General features: G+C 39.5%; 1 protein-coding gene across 7 annotated transcripts in view; it reads right to left on the reverse strand.

Annotated features, from left to right (window-relative positions):
- The window catches only part of ARB2A (ARB2 cotranscriptional regulator A), a 207,503-nt gene that overhangs the window by 187,943 nt on the left and 1,697 nt on the right, over positions 1–17,863 (reverse strand). For 2 of the 7 annotated variants that reach the window (XM_083577048.1, XM_083577051.1), the window contains exons 2-4: positions 13,539–13,662; positions 10,959–11,060; positions 5,675–5,775 (exon numbers count right to left, since the gene is read on the reverse strand). In XM_083577048.1, coding sequence (XP_083433174.1) covers positions 5,675–5,775; positions 10,959–11,060; positions 13,539–13,644 — 309 coding nt within the window. In that variant the 5' untranslated portion in view covers positions 13,645–13,662. Of the gene's footprint in view, positions 1–5,674; positions 5,776–7,122; positions 7,296–10,958; positions 11,061–13,453; positions 13,663–17,762; positions 17,823–17,863 lie in introns of those variants that run through there. The other 5 variants (XM_083577053.1, XM_083577052.1, XM_083577047.1 and 2 more) reach the window with 5 other exon arrangements.

Consider the following 17,863-nt stretch of genomic DNA (forward strand, 5'->3'; position numbering starts at 1 on the left):
TTCACTGAAATCATCTTTCACTTTCTGGGAACGGCAAAGCAGTTATATTTCTACAGTTTCATAAGTTGAGAGTGAAGAGTCACTGAAGCGAACACAACAATAATAAAGTGCTCAAAATAATGTTTGTGGAAACTGCACACAAAATGATATCTACCTTGTGGTGGAAGGAAAAAAACAGTTCTGGTTGCCTCATCTCAAATGGGATATTGTGGAGTTAGAAAAGGTTTAGAAAAGGCTACCCAAATGATAAAGGGGATGGAGCAACTCCTCTCTGATGAAAGGCTGAAGGATTTGGGACTTTTTAGTTTAGAGAAAAGGTGAGTAAGAGGTGACATGACATAAACTTATAAAATTATGCATGGCATAGAGAAAGTGGATAGTGAAAAGTTTTTCTCCCTCTTAAAACACTAGAATTTGTGAACCGATAATGAAGCTGAATTTTGAAAGATTCAGGAGAGATAAAATAATAAAACTATGACAGCGCATAGTTAAACTACAGAACTAGTTTCTGCAGGAAGCAGTGGTGTCCACCAACTTGGAAGATTTTTAAAAAGGGTTAGACACATTCACAGAGGCTATCAATGGCTACTAGCCATGATAGCTATAGCCTACATCCATTGTCAGAGGTGGTATGCCTCTAAATGCTAATTGCTTGGAATTATAGGTGAACAGAGGACTATTGCACTCATATCCTGCCTGCAGGTTCCCCATAGGCACCAGATTTGCCACTGGCAGAACATGATGCTGTGCTAGAGGGGCCACTGGCATTGGTCACTTCAGTGCTGCTAATGCAACAAAAACAATGCAGGGGGCAGCAGTTACAAGCTACTGGTCTCTGCAGCCACAGCAGGTGATGTGATTCTCCAGCGGTTTGAATTCACCCCTGGAGGTGCACTCCACTGTCTCCCAAGACAGAAGGATGCAAACTCTAACTCTATCCTAAAGGATCAAAACAAGTTAAAAGAACAACTTCACCAACACAGAATAAACCATTCATCAAATTCACTGAGGTTTATCCACCCTCTCCTGGCATAAGCCTGACACCCAAAGGTCAGCTAAAACGCATAGCGTTGAATCCAAAGTACCATTACGTCACTGTCCTGTCAGTGGAAGGATTTCCTCTAATACAATGGGAATTCTGCCCTCTTCCTTTCCCACACACCCTAAGCATCTTATAGGGGTTCCAGCAATGCTTTGGAGCAGATGTGGGGAGTGTGTGGTGCACCTATAGGGAAAGGTGAGGGGGGAGTCCTGTTGCAGAAGCAGAAATCCTTGCACTAACAGGATACATTAGTTGAATACTGTTGAAAGGTACCCTGCACAATTAGGCAGCAGCCACCTCTGCTATCCAAGTCTGATATATAGATGTTATAATTTAGAGAACTTTCTATGGATCTAAGAGATTTTAATTAGGCATGTGATCTGTACAGTATGTTAGAAGTAAACTGCTTTGAGCCCCTAATGTGGTCATTAACCCAATTAGATTTAAAGCTTCAGCATGATATAGACTATAATAATAAAATACTTAAGTATTTTCTCCTTTGGGAAGAGGGGTGGGACCTAAACTGAATGTAGCAGAAGCAGTACAGGTATAAACACAAATATGCTTTTTCAATGCTTAAAAACAAAACAAATGAATTTATGGCATACAACTGTCAACTCGTTATTTTTTCTACTTTACTCTGTCAGTGTGTGGTACTTGGCAAAAATGCAGAATGAATATCATTAGACTGCCCTGCGCCAGTCTCAAGTGGTAAAGCTGACCTAAGGCTTGATACTGCTGTTGCTGTATGCTTGGGTTGAATGAGCTTTATTTTGACTCTGAAATGACAAACCTGCCAGTAAGTAACAAGAAGAGATGCTAAAGAAGCTTTTGACATACAACACTTGGACTCAGTCTTACTATGCACTGTGGCCAATGAAAATCTATCCTAAAATATCTTAAAATATGGTTTAACATAGGCTTGTCTCGACTAATCATAAATAATGTTATCTATGGTTTGTCCAGGTTCAAACAACATAGCATTCTGCAGTTACCGTAATCTAAAATGGAAGCAAAACTTTTGAAACTCTTCTTTGTGACAACACCAAAGGCGGAGGGCAGACCCTACAAGTGTCCCTATTTTCCAGGGCCAGTCTTGGATTTACAGAAGCCATCCCAGTTTCTGATTTGATCCCACTTTTCCTTAGGACATCCCTATTTTCATCGGAGAAGTGTTGGTGGGTATGGGAGGGAAGGCTCACTGCAGCTCATTCTTCTAACACAAAACTGTGGGTTTGTATTACATTCAAACCTTTCCTGTGTACTATTATTGAGATTGCCATACGTTCCCTCATGCCATTTTAATCTCACTGGCCGCTGTTTTGTTGAGTCAGTGAAATATAAAGCATGGTGATGCTAGGATATCCCTGGCCTAGAGTGGGGAGAAAAGCTGAAATGGGGATGCTTCTTTTCAGTGACAGTCTCTTGTTTTTCCTAATGTGTAGTTCTACCCTCAACCATCTCACTCAAGGTGATCAAAAATGCTCTCATCTTACAAGCAGTACTATCAAGATATTTTATGCAAACATATTCTACAATATCATCTTAATTGGATCCAGTATATTTTATTTCTGTCAGGCCTCCTTATATAGTAACTATTTTGAAACAATATACGTCAAACAGTACAAGAACCCTAGCAGAGCTTTGGGTAGCCAAACTCAAGCACACTCTTTCCTTCCAACCACTCCGTCACCCCCATTCCACAGCTAGCTCTGTACCATCTGCAGCCAGATGCCTCTGCTCCCAGGCAATCCTAGAGCTATGTAAGCTTCAGCTGCCGCTACAGCAATAGTGCCTTATTTAAATTGTTAATTTTTTAGCAAGCTACTAAATTATGCTGAATAATACATAACAGAGTTTGAAACCTGTAGTTTTGAAAATCTTATAGCTCACTCACATGCTAACAAATTTAATGAGATAAACAAGAGGCACATCCATACTCCAAAGCTAAGTTTAGTACCTCATCTCAGAGACCCATTGTAAACAATACACTTGAGTCTAGCATCCCAGAGGCACAACAATATTTTAAAAAGCAAGGTATTATGCATCTTGAATGTAAATGTTACTGTCCATTCTTCTGAAAAATATACCTCCATCTGTGCTTTCTTGGCATGTTTCCCTGGAAGCAGGAGAGAAATACTTGGCACTGATTAATGTCATTATGCCATTTTAAGTTATATATATGCTTCTGCTTGTGGACTAATTTTCATTCTCCCCACCTTGCTTCCCCTCTCTTTTAAGATAGTTACAATTTAAACTATTTAATGGTTCTTGGCATCTCAGTTAATAGTCTTTACTGGATACTAAAATGAAATCACAGGGCATCCTATTATAGTCACGATCTTAAGTCCCAAACATGCCACTGAAGAGGGAACACGTGTCTGCCAATGCCTTTCTAGTGCACACAAGAGGACCCAAACTGACTGAAACAACTGGAGACTTTTCTTTCTGCTCTATGTGCTCCAAGCAGGTCCTCCTTGCTCTCTGGCCTGTGCCTGTGCCCCCTATCTCCTCTGATTGGACATCCTCCTTTCACTTCTCAATAGCAATTCAGACAAGGGGAGGCATGGCACAGATCCTCATGATTCCTAAAAGGCATGTCCTCCAAACCATCATCAAATTAAAGCTGACATTGCTTTCTGTGAATTGCACTAGATAAAAACCATTTTCAGGGCTTCCCAGAACGCCATAACAGAAAAACATGGATCCAGCGCGCAGATCCTCATGATTGTTAAAAGGAATTCCCTGAAAACAACCATCAAATAACTGATCACTGTGTCCATACAGATAAAGATGCATGAGACTGTTTGCCTGAGTTCCATGTTTTTATGCTATAACGGGTCCAGTAAGCACCAGATTGATGTACAGTGGTACCTCAGGTTAAGTACTTAATTCATTCCAGAGGTCCTGAAACTGTTCTTAACCTGAAGCACCACTTTAGCTCATGGGGCCTCCTGCTGCCGCTGCGCCGCCGGAGCACGGTTTCTGTTCTCATCCTGAAGCAAAGTTCTTAACCTGAAGCACTATTTCTGGGTTAGCGGAGTCTGTAACCTGAAGCATATGTAACCTGAAGCGTATGTAACTTGAGGTACCACTGTAATCCTGACTGCTAATAATCCAAGCTTCTCATATAACCACTTCTAGATGCACTATTTTCAGAGACTCTACAATACTGCAGAATGTTAACATATTGAAGATTGTAAGCCCAACTGAGCAGCAGTATAGGGCTGCCATACATCCAGAATTTCCAGCACATAGCTGGAAATTCAATGTCCAGGCAGAAATCGCTGAAATGTATTTTTCATTAAAAATAGCTCAAAAACTTTTTTGTCCAGACTTTCCTTTTTGAAACCCTAAATAATACTTTAATACTATTAAAATCAGTGTTCTAAACCTTTGCCTAATGTATTCAGACATTTCATGTATGCTTTTTAAGAAACACAGCACACTAAATAAAGGCCTCTGCTAGTCCTCTCAAATTTTGGATGAAACCGCAAAAGCAAATGTAAGCAGAGAATACACAGACACATAAAGGTTAAGAAGTTTCAAAACATCATTCATGAGACATGAGATCAAACCAAGGAAAAACAAAACAAAACAAATCAGAAACTTGGCAACATCTTGCTATCCTGGATCTTGAACTATAGGTTTTCTTGCTACACCTTTTGTATAGCAGGAAGTCTGATACATTTTTTAAAATAAAATAATAAAAAAGACAAAATGAAAGTTAGTTTTTTTGAAAATCCTAAGATAATACTACCTGTATAACATGTTGCTCAAAATAGAGCAAATGCTGTGTTATAAAAATCTGAGGTTAATTATGTATTAATTATGTTAATTATGTAACTACACAAAGCAAGCAGCATGCTATCCAAGATGAATTAAATTTAGAACAGAAAAAATAAATTATGAAAATATTATCAGTTCACAAGAAAACTTAGTATTCAATGATTATGGTATGTGTTTACTGTTCATTTGTTTGGAATTCTACACAAATAAGACTTAGGAATAGCTGCAAGGTATCATACTGAAATGGACAACTCCACCTTATACATACTTGTAGGTATCTTGGTGCAAGCACAGGGCAAGCGTTCCTAAAGGACAATCAATAAAGGACAGGACACCTTTTCTTGCTTATCAGATATACTCAGCTAGGTAACTGCCCATACCACATTGTATGGTTGCTACACATTTAGAGCAGGACAGCTATGTTCCCGATGGGTCAGTTTACCTCTGCTTACAAGGCCATTTATTTCCATCATTTCCTTCAATTTAAAATGCAGTGGAACCTCAGTTCCCGAACACCTCCGTTGTGGTACGTTTCGGTTTTCGAACGCCAAAAACCTGGAAATAAATGCTTCCATTTTCAAACGTTTTTCAGAACCTGAACATGCGAGATGGCTTCTACTGAGTGCAAGAAGCTCTTGCAACCAAGGGGAAGCTACGGCTTGGTTTTCGGATGTTTCAGAAGCTGAACGGGCTTCCGGAACAGATTTCATTCGAGAACCAAGGTACCACTGTACTGAACTTTCCCCTCTCACTCATTTAACCAAGTACAATGTTAATATGCTACACAACAAATATAAACACAAACGTATACACAGCTGTATATTGCTTGTATATAATATATACCTCTCCAAGAGCTTCATAGCGCTTTTGGTTCCATCTGTGCAAATCTTCACGGTAGTTAAAAACAAATGGCTCTCCCGTTTTTATATGTCTTAACTGTCCCTCTACAAAAGAAACAATATTAGATTCAGAACATGAGTTTTAGAAGTGGAGAGAATAGTTCACTGTGGAAAAATAAAACTGTTCACTGTGTAGAAGTATTCATGGGTTGAATGCTGAAAACCATGAGCAAAAAGACTTCCCCATCTCCTCCTCTTCTAGAAAAGCCACTCCTGATAGCTGAGGGACCTTTCAGAAGGACCTGGGATGGGACATGAGTGAGTGCTGGGCAAAGGGTAATCAGGAAAATCTGACCAAACTACCTTGCAGAATACGGGTCGAGAAGCTGAGGAGGGTACAGGAAATTCCCTACAGTGAGCATCCTTCCAATTCTCAGAATCTAATTCTATGAGGACATTCAAAGAACATGGGCAATACTATAATAAGCACACATTTCTAGATCAGATTCACAGCAGGTATAGGAAGACCCAGAGAAAATGAAATGCTTTACAAAAAAAACCCAGCATTTATTTTTCAGTGCTCCTACATATTTGACCGAAGCTGAATTTCACATATAAGATTTGATAATTAAGGAAGCCATCCTAATCCAAATCTGAATAGCATGTACCATGCTAATATTGAACACTGTGGATCTCAGACTATAGGGCAATGTTCACAATGCTATTGTATCAATTAGCAATGTGCATAGCTTATACTAATGTTTTCCTACATCTTTGTATCTTAAAAAATGTGTAAAGCAGCTAGACAAAAAAGTAACTTAACTGACACACTGCATTTAAATGGGAAAACAAGTACAGGTGAAATCTAAGCAGTCTCAAAATATGGGAATACTATAATTACATTAACTTTGTGCAAACCATAACTATTTTCATGCATTACTGTTCTCTTCAGATGGTACCTAATTACTGATAATATCAAAGTAGGTTAATACATGACAAGATAAGTTCAAAGATCAAAGGAAATGCAAAAATAGTAGAGAGCAGAAATGCTAGAAACTGCCAAATGTTTTCTCTGAAAAACATTTTAGTCACAATGAAATTTGAAAGAAAAAAGATTATTAAAAGAGTATCTAAGACTTATTACTCCAAATCCTGAAATATCTAAATGTAAAAGCAGGGTTTAAATTACTAGAAATTATCTTAATGGGAAAGATAAAGGTTAATTATTTTTTTTCTTTGCCCCAGCAAAGACAGTTTTGTACATGAAAGTCTTTTTTATTATTTGCTTGGAAAAGTCTTGAAGCCTCAAAATAAGTGAGAACTTTGTGTTATCTGCAGTATCTCTGCCTGTGAATATACTAATTACTAGTGTGAATAGAGAGAAATCAAAGTAGTTTTCTTTCTCAGCACTGTCATTACCTCAGTTTCAGTGTACCTTTCCCAATTACTAACCTCCAGGGGGAATGATCCTCCCCAACTTCATATCCAATATCTCAGGTCACATTACCCCTTTCTTCATGGCATATCATACTCTATGCTTCGTCCAAGGCTTCTAATTTTTTTAATTCTACACTCAGTTTCTATGCTCATTTTTAAGGCTGGTTATTGGTGAAGTTCCTCTCTCCCTAAGGAAATCACAGCATATTGTCTAGTAAGAATTGTAGTGTATTTTCAAGTTCTTTTAAGCATCACTGAAACGTTACTTACTAAAATTTCATTATTGCTTTGCAAATCAGAATAAGACACACCCCTTTCCTCCAAATACAGAAACATAATCAATAGTCAAAATGCATTAGTACACACATGAAAAATTCCAGCCAAATATGCCAATTTGATGGCAGTAGGAACAGGGATGTGTTCACTTGTCCTTAACAATTCTACTCAAAGTCTACATCATATATTCAGATTCAATTTCAAGTCATCTTAGCAATCAGACCTACACTATTAAATGTGCACTCTAGAAAGGAAACAGTAGAGTTGTACTGCTCTAAAAATAAGAAGCTGAAAAGTAAAAGTTGAACCACTCCTTTAAAATAGCATCACTTTCATGACACTTTTGGTTTCTAAGTACCTTCCTATGAAAGTCATCAGGGTATTAAAAAGCTAAGTGTTGCATAAATGACTACATTTAAAGAGAAGCTTTTCCCCATAAAATTGGAAGGTATGAGACAATATTAAGAAGCTCAAGGTTTTGGGTTGTTTTCTTATTCAGAATATAGGAGCTACTTCATGTCAAGAGTAATCCACATCTTTCAGTATGCTGTCTTTTACAAGCCACATGTTTTAGGGCCAACCCCCCCCCATGTTATGGTTGTAGACAGCCTTTATTTCTATGACTTATCAGGACACTCAACTCAGTGATAGCCAGCTGGATAGCAATGGTTATGACAGATTTCTATTTCACATGTAGCATTAAGATTTCTAGGGAGAAAGCTGCAGCTCTCTTGTCAGATTTCTGCTTTGCAATATCCCCCAAGGATATCAAGACATGTGCTTTGTACAAGGCTGCTTATGGAAGGTGTAGAAGCTTCAGCTGGTATGGCCTAACCCCAGAAAGAATTGGATTTGTGGGTGTACATCAATAGTCCATTTTTAAACTTCCTGTTGTTATCTGACTACAACTCAAAATACAAATTTTGAACCTGAATAGCATGGAATTTACTTAATTTACATACTGCACATTTCCTATACTTACTCCCTTCCACTTTGGAACCTCATACAAAGTGCTCCATATATTTGCTGCTTATAGAAGCTCAGGGCCAAACTATTAAAAACATTTTTAACTACCATCTTAGAATAGGCTAACTCTCTTCCTTTACAAAAAGCAGCTTCATACACTCACCACCTGGATGTGGACTACTTGGAAAAGTAATTTAAACCCTCCCCAAGGGTACTTCTTTGCTGGCTTTCAATGACAGATAGAAACTAATACTGCATAGTGGAATCTTATTATATTTACGATGAAATGACCTAGTGGGTTCCACAGTGATTATTTCCTAGTAAATGTGTATAGCATTTCAGCCTTCCTCTTGGAACTTGCTTACTGCATCAAATCTCAAGTCCTGAAACAGATGCAATACCAGAGATTAAAAATAAATATATACAGAGGTGCTTTTAAACTAGCTTAAGGACAGGACAGGACAGGACAGGCTTAAGGCAGGTCCCTTTGGTATACATAGCCTTAGAAGGTATGCAGTGTTTCCTAGTATGGTAGGGAATGAAGAAGGGGCTTTTTCTGCCAAGGCCAGAGCTTCACAGGCTTACCCTTTTAGGGCTTGTCTGAGACTTTAGTCTCCTAATTAATTGACCATTAGGAATCCAAAAAAGCCCATTAGGACATCTGCTTAACAACCTATTAAGTCAAAGATAAGTTATACAGAAGGCAGAAGACTCTTTTTATAGGGTGGTAAGAGTCTTTTGGATTAGTTTAGTGACTATGCAATTCTCCCAGGCTTAAGGCTGAGGAACTTTCCCGAGCCAGGCCCTTGGGCTAGCTAGCATGAACTGCAAAATTCCACTTCAAAGTTGGGCAACTTATGGTTGACAAAATCAAAGCCTTAATTAATTTCCCAAACAAAAGTAATAAAAAAAGGTTTTTTTAATTCAGTAAAAAGTTATTGGTTGTGTTTTGTACTTTTAAATGTAAATTTAAACCATGGACAAATTATAAACTTGTTGAACATGGCCGCACAACAGCTCAATTTAAGCAGCTAAAACATAGTTGAACCCTTGCAAGACTACATGCGTCTTGTCTAAGGTGACAATCTTGCCTTTTACAGTGTTCCAAAAATCTGGCTTCCATGTGAGATCTATACAAAGTATGATGAAAACCACTTAAGATTTTCCCTCCAGGGGCAACTCTGAGACTTACATGCTTTGTATTCTTAAAGAGTAAGCAGCAGCATAAATTGCCATTACTCCAACCATCTTCTAATAGCACAAGAATTTTGTTGCAAACAAAAAATCTCTTAACTTGTAGAATGCTCTCCCCAGGGAGGTTCAGCTGGTGCCCTCATTATACACCTTTAGACGCCAAGCAAAAATGTTCTTCAACCAGGCTTTTTACTGATTAACATCCTATACCCTTTTAAATGTGTTTGTGGAAGGGTGTGCAGGGATGGGATATATTAATTTGTGGGCCCCCCTATTTTATTATTTTGTGTTTTTATCTTATATTTTTATGCTGTGGACCACCCTGAGATCTACAGATAAAGGCCTATATACAAACTTATTAAAATAAACAAATAAATAAATTACTTCCAAAAGCTTCTTCATTTATTTCCAGTAAGCAATTGCATGCATGCAAAGCTATACATAGGTCAGGTTCATGGAAACTCTGGAAACAATTCTCATTAAAATCAACTAGATTTGCTTTGAGCTATGTTTGAGATCACAGCTGCTATGACAGCACAATATCCTGATTCCAAATATATTGCATAGTAATATATAGTAAATAATGATAATGATGATGATGATGATGATGATGATGATGATGGATTTGTTATTATTTCCCCCACTATGTTTCCAGCTGTTCTTATTTTAAATGTAAGTCACCTTGAGCCCGTCATGGAATAATGTGGGGTATAAATATATAAGAACAACAACAAACACTGAAGTTAAGCAGGCTACCTACAAACTAACATGCTAGAAAAGTGTTTCCCAAAGTGGGTGGTACCACCCCCTGGGGGCCAATGAGATTACTTACGGGGTACTAGTAGGCAAGAGGATGGCAGGGAGGCGCTCAGTGTGCAAATGAATATCACTTGGGAAAGCTGATATCACTAGATCAAGTTAATCAATTTTATTGAATTCGAATTTTGAGTAAATGTGAAATTACTTGTTACCGTATTGCTTTTATTGTGCTATTATCTCTCTTAATGGGTCGTGAAAACCACTATTCTGAATAAGGCTTTTGATAGTGTTCAGTAGGGGGCACTGATGATGAGTTTACAGAACCAAGAGGGCAGTGGCCTGAAAAAGCTTGGGAACCATTGCCTTGGAAAAAACTGAACAAAAATTTTCAATGAGGCACCACTACCATTCTGAGCAACTGTGTTCCTATGTTTAGAATGGCCCAAGGAAAAACTACAGCAACATAAAATGTGTTATTTGTGATCAGATGAAAACAGGATGTGTTTGAATATTTGAGACTATTACTTTAGTTGCATTGTTTAAAACAGTTGTACAAAGAAATCAGACTCAAACAGCAAGCAATGAATCAAAGTTCTGGGGGGAAATATTAATATTCAATCACTTCTAAATGAGTTCTTACAGCATTCATTACTTACTTTCATTAAAAGCATATTCAAATCCTTCAAGTGTATCAGGAAACTCAAGAGGTGGCTCATCTTTTTTCATCAGTTCATCCAAGTCTATTCTAGACAACAAATCTGAAAAAGGGTGGGGAAGAAATTTGTCTTTCTGTAGACTGCAAATTCAGTTAATTGCTCGCCCTTCTTCTTTTTTAAGTGTCTTTTTAAAAAAATGTATTCTAGAATACACTGAACAAGTTTTTATTTGGATTTCAGTACTCCTTTGAATAACAGATAATATTAGATTAAGCTGGACAATTATTAATCCATCCCAATGACAGGTTTCTGCATACATAGATCATTTGATCATAACAAGAGGAACCAGCAGCAAAGTGTTGCAGTGTATCATCATGCCCAACTTCAGGTTTTCCCCAAAGATCAGTTGTTACCGCCCTCTTCTTTCTCAGTTGACTCATCTTGGCTCCATATCTGCCAACACTCAACCACAAAGTTTGCTATTGGAGGGAGTGATAATACAAGAGTAACTGAAACAAAGTGAAGGCTGCCAGAGACAACAATGAAGTACTTTTGAATGAAACTTACTTAGAAACTAGCCAGCTTTTCATTTCTACTATTCTTGTAATTTCAAAATCAAGGCAGTACAGTCTTCTACATTGCCAAAGGGCATATGGTAACACATCTGAAATGTTTTCCGAGGAATCTGTTATTTTGGGGGGAAAGCAGCAGAGGTTTCCTCACTCCTATTTACAGAGTGATGCTACCCCAAACTAATCCTTACTGGGAAGAAAAAGGATCAGTCACTATAAAATTTTGCTTTGCTGTGGAAAGCACATGGAACATAGTGAATTTATGCCAGTGGACAGTATTGTTGGCATAACCACTAATCTGGAAGGACATTGTCAGAGCAAACAGAAACATGTGAAGTTAGTAATGTAGCAGGGGGTGATGGCTTAGCTCAGATCTGATCATCAAACAAAGTGTTAGTCCTACACACCAAAATGGCAAAAATACGCAGCCCACTTAGTAAGTAGAAGGCCCACATGAATAATCCAGAGGTCTACATGCTGAACCCATACACTAAGCTATAATTTGCTGTTCTTATACACAGTGGGCCATGGAAGCATCTAATGTGGGTGGGAACACAGTGGGCTCTTCCTAGGAGTGTGTTTCAGCATTCACTTGGGGAGGAGGCTTTGATCAGGTTGTTGGAAAGCACTGAGCAATTTCTGCAGTCACACTTCTGAATAGTTGTCTTCTGTGTAGTTGTATTATCAGATATTACCAGTCACAATATTGTGATTGATAGGTGACAGTGGAGTTGCAAAGGATGAGGTTTAAGCAATAGCCAATCACTCTGTACTGTTTTGTTTCCGTTAGTTTTGCTTTGCTTTTTGCACCAGTGCTGAATAGAATTTCACGTACACTATGCAATCATGAGTGTGGCTTATTTGTAACAAGATATTTGGGGCAGGGAGGGAGAGAAAAGCATTTGCTTTTCACTATTGCATGTCAGGATGGCCCACACACTTTTCATTTCCATAGCATATGTAACAGGAAACATGGAGAATATTGGTCCCATGCTGACTAAAGTAAAAGATGTTCAGTATGACTTGGATTCATTGATAAAATGCATCCAGAATGACACATACATTGTCAGTGTCAGGATGTGCATCCATTTACTCCAGATGTTCATGTAGAGAACCTATATTAACACAGGTAATATCACAAGTCAATAAATTGAATCTAGAGAATTTTGCTCATGCAAGGATGGACACATATTCCCACCCCCCTTCTCACATTTCTCCATGCTATTATAATCTGAAACCAGTTTTGTTATGGCATTATTGTAAACTTAGAGACTCTGGGTGACAGTTAGCTAAGTTTTGCTCAGAACAGACCCACTGGAATTAATAAACATGACTACAGTCCATTAGTTTCATTTGGTCTACTCTGAGTAAAACTTAGTTGAATACCACTCATTACTTTTTCAGCAGAAATCTGTCTGCAGTATTATTCTGATGTCCACATTAACAAGGTGCCACCAAGTGCATCAAGGGTCCCTGCTTCAACCTGACACCTTGTAGAGATCCCATTTCACCTCTAATATGCCCCAAATACCTTTGTGCCATCTCACTTCATCTCTGGATATGCCTGACTACAATGCACATCACTGAATCTAGGCTCTAAGAGTTTTGCAGCAATGTGAACTGGGTGTAACAATATTATTTAAAACACTGTTTTAAAGAAATATTTTACTCATCATTTGGAAAATAGAATATTGTATACAACATTGTATTTTAGTTTCCCCAGATTTTCCAGTTTTTCCATTTCAGGATTTGGCAGGAAAGACTAGGGGGTGCGTTGTTCACATCTCTGTATACAGGTAACAGCATTCCCACTGTGTGTATTGGCTTCCTTTTCCAGAGAAAGAAAAAAGAAACCTAGACAGGCAGTGGTAAGAAATGTATAACAGCTGAGAATGTGGGTTGCACTCATTTGCACTTGCTCACCTGTTTCACTAATCACACAATTATAGTTCATCAGAGCAAAGTCTACGGAGTGCCTATGGAGGAGAAGTTCCAAATTAATTTGTACCCTTTAATGCTGTAGTCTTCTCTTTTTCATCAGGACCTCCCTGTTGAAGCTGTGCCATGCTTATCCAAATTCTCAGCCAGATTAAAATAATGGAGGGAACATGCATCAATCTTGGGAGGATGAGCTGAAAAATTAAAGAAAGTTCAGAATTTGCAGTCAGTTTGGTTCCACTTCGGAATGTTTCCTGAAAATGATCAGCAGTGTAAAACTGTATTTAATTTAATTTATTGTATGTCACCTAAGGTACTCTACCTTGCAGTCTCTAAAATAGCCAAAACAAAAAACAACAGAACAATATTTCTAATATGAAACAATCCCCAAGTTAAAACCAATTACAGAAACCATCGCAACAAAAAACACAGTAATAATTCCAACACAGCAAAGCACAAACAGGAAAATGATCAGCGAAAGGTAATTTTCAACAGCCAGGCCTTTACCAGCAGCTTGAAAACATACAGTGACAGGACTTGGCACAAATTGTTTGGCAAGGCATTCCATAGGATAGGCACCACCTAAAAGAATAACCAAGCTCTGGTTGTCATTAGCTGTACAGTGGTACCTCGGGTTACATACGCTTCAGGTTGCATACACTTCAGGTTATAGACTCCGCTAACCCAGAAACAGTACCTCGGGTAAAGAACTTAATTCGTTCTGGAGGTCCGTTCTTAACCTGAAAGCACCACTTTAGCTAACGGGGCCTTCTGCTGCCACCGGAGCACGATTTCTGTTCTTATCCTGAAGCAAAGTTCTTAACCCGAGGTACTATTTCTGGGTTAGTGGTGTCTGTAACCTGAAGCGTCTGTAACCCGAGGTACCACTGTACCTTATAAGAGAGATCTGAAGAAAGGCCTCAGATGATGATCAAAGCATGCTGAAAGTAACATAAGGGGAAAGATGTCCAAGTCCCAAGATGTTTTGCTTTAAAGTTTAATACCAGTACCTTGAATTGAACCCTGAAACAAACTACCAGCTAATATAAGTGATGGGAAATCCACTATATGGCAATTAAAGCACCTAGCAACCATCAGTAACCTAGATGTAGCATTTTGTACAAATTGCAATTTCCAAGAGAGTCTGTAAATCCAAACTGAAATCAGATGGTCTCACCACCAGTAGTACTTCTGTTTTGTCTAGATTAAGATGCAGCTTACTCCACCTTTTCCAGGCTTTCACATCTACCAACTGTGCCTCTTTAGAATCAAGTGAAAATTAGAGAGCTGGGTGTCATAAGCATCATGATGAGATTGTAGTCAAATCTCTAGACCTTTTCTTGTAGCATGGGCACAAAACTTAACCTTAACCTTGCCAAACCCCATAAACCAAAGGGAACAGCAGCCGTTCCCCAGCGGCTACCTTCTAAGTCCTATCTGCAGGAATGAGCAAGTACACATCAACACTGTACTCCAATTCCCTTCCCTTCAAGATGGTCTAGAAGGATACTAGAGTCAGTTGAACATTCAAGAAAATAGGGTCACATTTCCTTTATCCATCTCCTGGCACAGAACATAACCAAAGGTGATCAAGAAAGTTTCTATGCCTAACTCAAGTCACAAGCCAGACTGGAAGCAATCTAGATAATCTGTTTTATCCAGAAGTTCTTGGAGCCACTCCATAAAAGCTAAAATACTTTTTTTAACTGAGAAAAAGATACAATATTATCTGCAAGCTGAGCAGGATGGCACCTTCCAATGGAACAGAATGTGCCTGTGCTCTAAGAGCAATGTCTTAACCGAATAGGAATGATTGTGATGCCATGCATATATACCTAGCCCCAAGTCTGCAGCGTTTTGATTCTCTTCCTGCAATAATCCCCAGCTCATATCCTTAATCTTGCTCACCCTTTAAACCTGCATTCATCCCGCAGCTTTTTGCCAGCTTCTTCTGTAAGAATTTCCATTTACAGCCACTTTCTTCTAACCTTATTTTTCCATCTTTTACCCACTCCCACTCTTCCTTGACTCTGTCCATCTCCAGTCCCACAATATTCATGACACAAAGCTGTAGTGCTCTCCCCTTCTGGCCATAGCTGACTGTGCTAGGCCTCAACACTCAGTTAGCTAAAGCTTGAGATCCTATAGCAGAGCAGGATCATGATGATCAACATTAGCTTCAGAATTTGCACTCTAGCCTTCCACATTTTTGTCTCAACTATATCAGCTCCTTTCCCAACCTTTAAATTCTTTCTCATTCATCCAATTTGTGGGCCTCCCACAGCACACTTTTCATTGTGCAATTCACACATTAAGTAGACCTACAGGGTATTTCTTCTAGGATACTGACAGAAATTTTCACCTTTAGGTCCCTAAATTTCAGCCACTAACCACATACCATTTTCCTTCTGGAAACAAAAAACCATTTGTAGCTTAAAATGAATTTTGTCCTTGGGGTGTATGTTTACTACACCAGTCAATGTTAGCAGATTGGGGTAGTAAAACACCCAATTGTTTTGTCATAGGTCAGGGAAAGGTTAAGAAAATGTGTTGTGTGCCAATAGATTAGAAGAAACCTTATTCCTCTAACCCAGGGCAGTTTTCTTGCAGTTTTCTTAATGGGGTCAGAAAAATACACCACAAAACAGTTAATATTAGCTTGCTTTTATTGCAACTGTGATTTTATATTTTATACTTTTAATTTTATCTTATTAGTCAGTTGACCATTATAAATACCTGACTTGCTTTCAAGTGTCTGCACTATTTTAGTTAATATCTTGACATTCCCTCTTAACAGACAGCAGTTAAGCATGTATACAAACTCTTTGACATCAAACAATGTAAATGCAATGAACTTGAGTGAGGGAGCTCAGATGCAGTAGGCAGCAATATATTAAAAGGTAACAGCTGCTAGTAAATACTGATATTAATACCTCAACCTTGCAAATAATTTAATTAATTTTACTGATTTAATCTAGCATGGCCCAGACTGTTTAAAATGTTGATCTCATTTCTTGTGAGTTTTGCGTTTATGCTGCACACCAGTTTGAAATCTGATATAATGAAGGGCGTATGTGTGTGTGTATGCAAAAACAATGACCAAGTGCAGCATTTATTTTATGCAAGCCTGCCTGAGTGCATTTCTCAGCCTCAATTTTCTGTGGCAAGTCCAGACATCTGTGAAATATACTTCACAGCCCTGGCATACAAGCCCCCCCACCCCCCATGTTCTACGGGACTGTTATTTGTTGCTCAGACTCCTGTTTCAAGTCTCTAACCTTTTAAGTCAGCTTTGCAATGCCTCTACATATCTGGCCACAACCTTTCCAAAAGCTAGCACTCTTTGCCACCCCCCCCCAAAAAAAAGTCAAGACTGTGGGAAACACAAAAGACCTGCAACTCACATGTTGCTAGGCAATATTACATAACCTACCCGAACCAGCTAGAAAGTTTTGGACAGAGCTCAAACGACTAATCTAGCAATCAGAAACGTACCAGGTGAACGTTTTAATTTCATTTATACTATAATTATTTATGTTTTTACATGCAAGCCAAGTTTGGGAAAAGAAGTAAAAGATGACTCAGCATTTACATACTGTCAGGTGAAAAAGGGGATTCCCATGGGGGAAGGATATAGTGTGGGGAATCCGGCTGCTGCCTGGTAAAAGTGACAACAGCAAAACATCACAGCGCAGCGAGATCCTGATTGTTATGCATACATTTAAGGCACTCGGCTGAGCGGCAAACACGAACTATATATATGCCAAATGTGAAGAGGAACGCATTTTTTAAAAAGAGGCCAGTGACAGGCTCCTGCCATCCCGCTCCCTCCCTCTTCCCGGGGCCAAGGTCCTGGCGATCTTTTTTTTTCCTGAGCGACAAGCCCAATTTTCCCCGCCCCCAGAGCAGAGCGCCAGAGCCAGGAAACAACGTGGGCGAAGCAGCTTGAAAGGAAAAGGGACTCCTGTGATTTCTGACGCGGCGGCCACCTTGTACTTCCTGGTCGCACCAGCCAACCAGGAGGAAGAACAAGAGCGAGGGCAGCTACCGCTCAAAGGCAGCGGCGCTCCGCCCGAGGTGGACACGCGAGCTGCCGCCACCTCAGAGGCGGGAAGGGAAGAGGACGGTGCCCCCGCCACCTGTGGTCACGTCAGTCGCAGCTCGTTCCCTCGGCTGAAGGCCACGCAGCCCGCGGCGGAAGGGAGGCGGCCAGGAGCGGGGAGAAGGCGGCTTCCCCTCCGCCGCCTCCACCCGTCAGTCCTATCTCTTTCACACACGGACACAAGCACAACACCTGAGGGAGGGGGGTGAGGTGAGCCTCTGCCATTCTCCTCAGCGGGGTGTGGGGGGGAGGGAGCGAGGGAAGGGGGCGGCCGTTGGCGCGCGCAAACCTCG

Source organism: Podarcis filfolensis (genome assembly GCF_964270895.1).
Source record: "Podarcis filfolensis genome assembly, chromosome: 11".
In the NCBI taxonomy this organism is placed as follows: Eukaryota; Metazoa; Chordata; class Lepidosauria; order Squamata; family Lacertidae; genus Podarcis; species Podarcis filfolensis.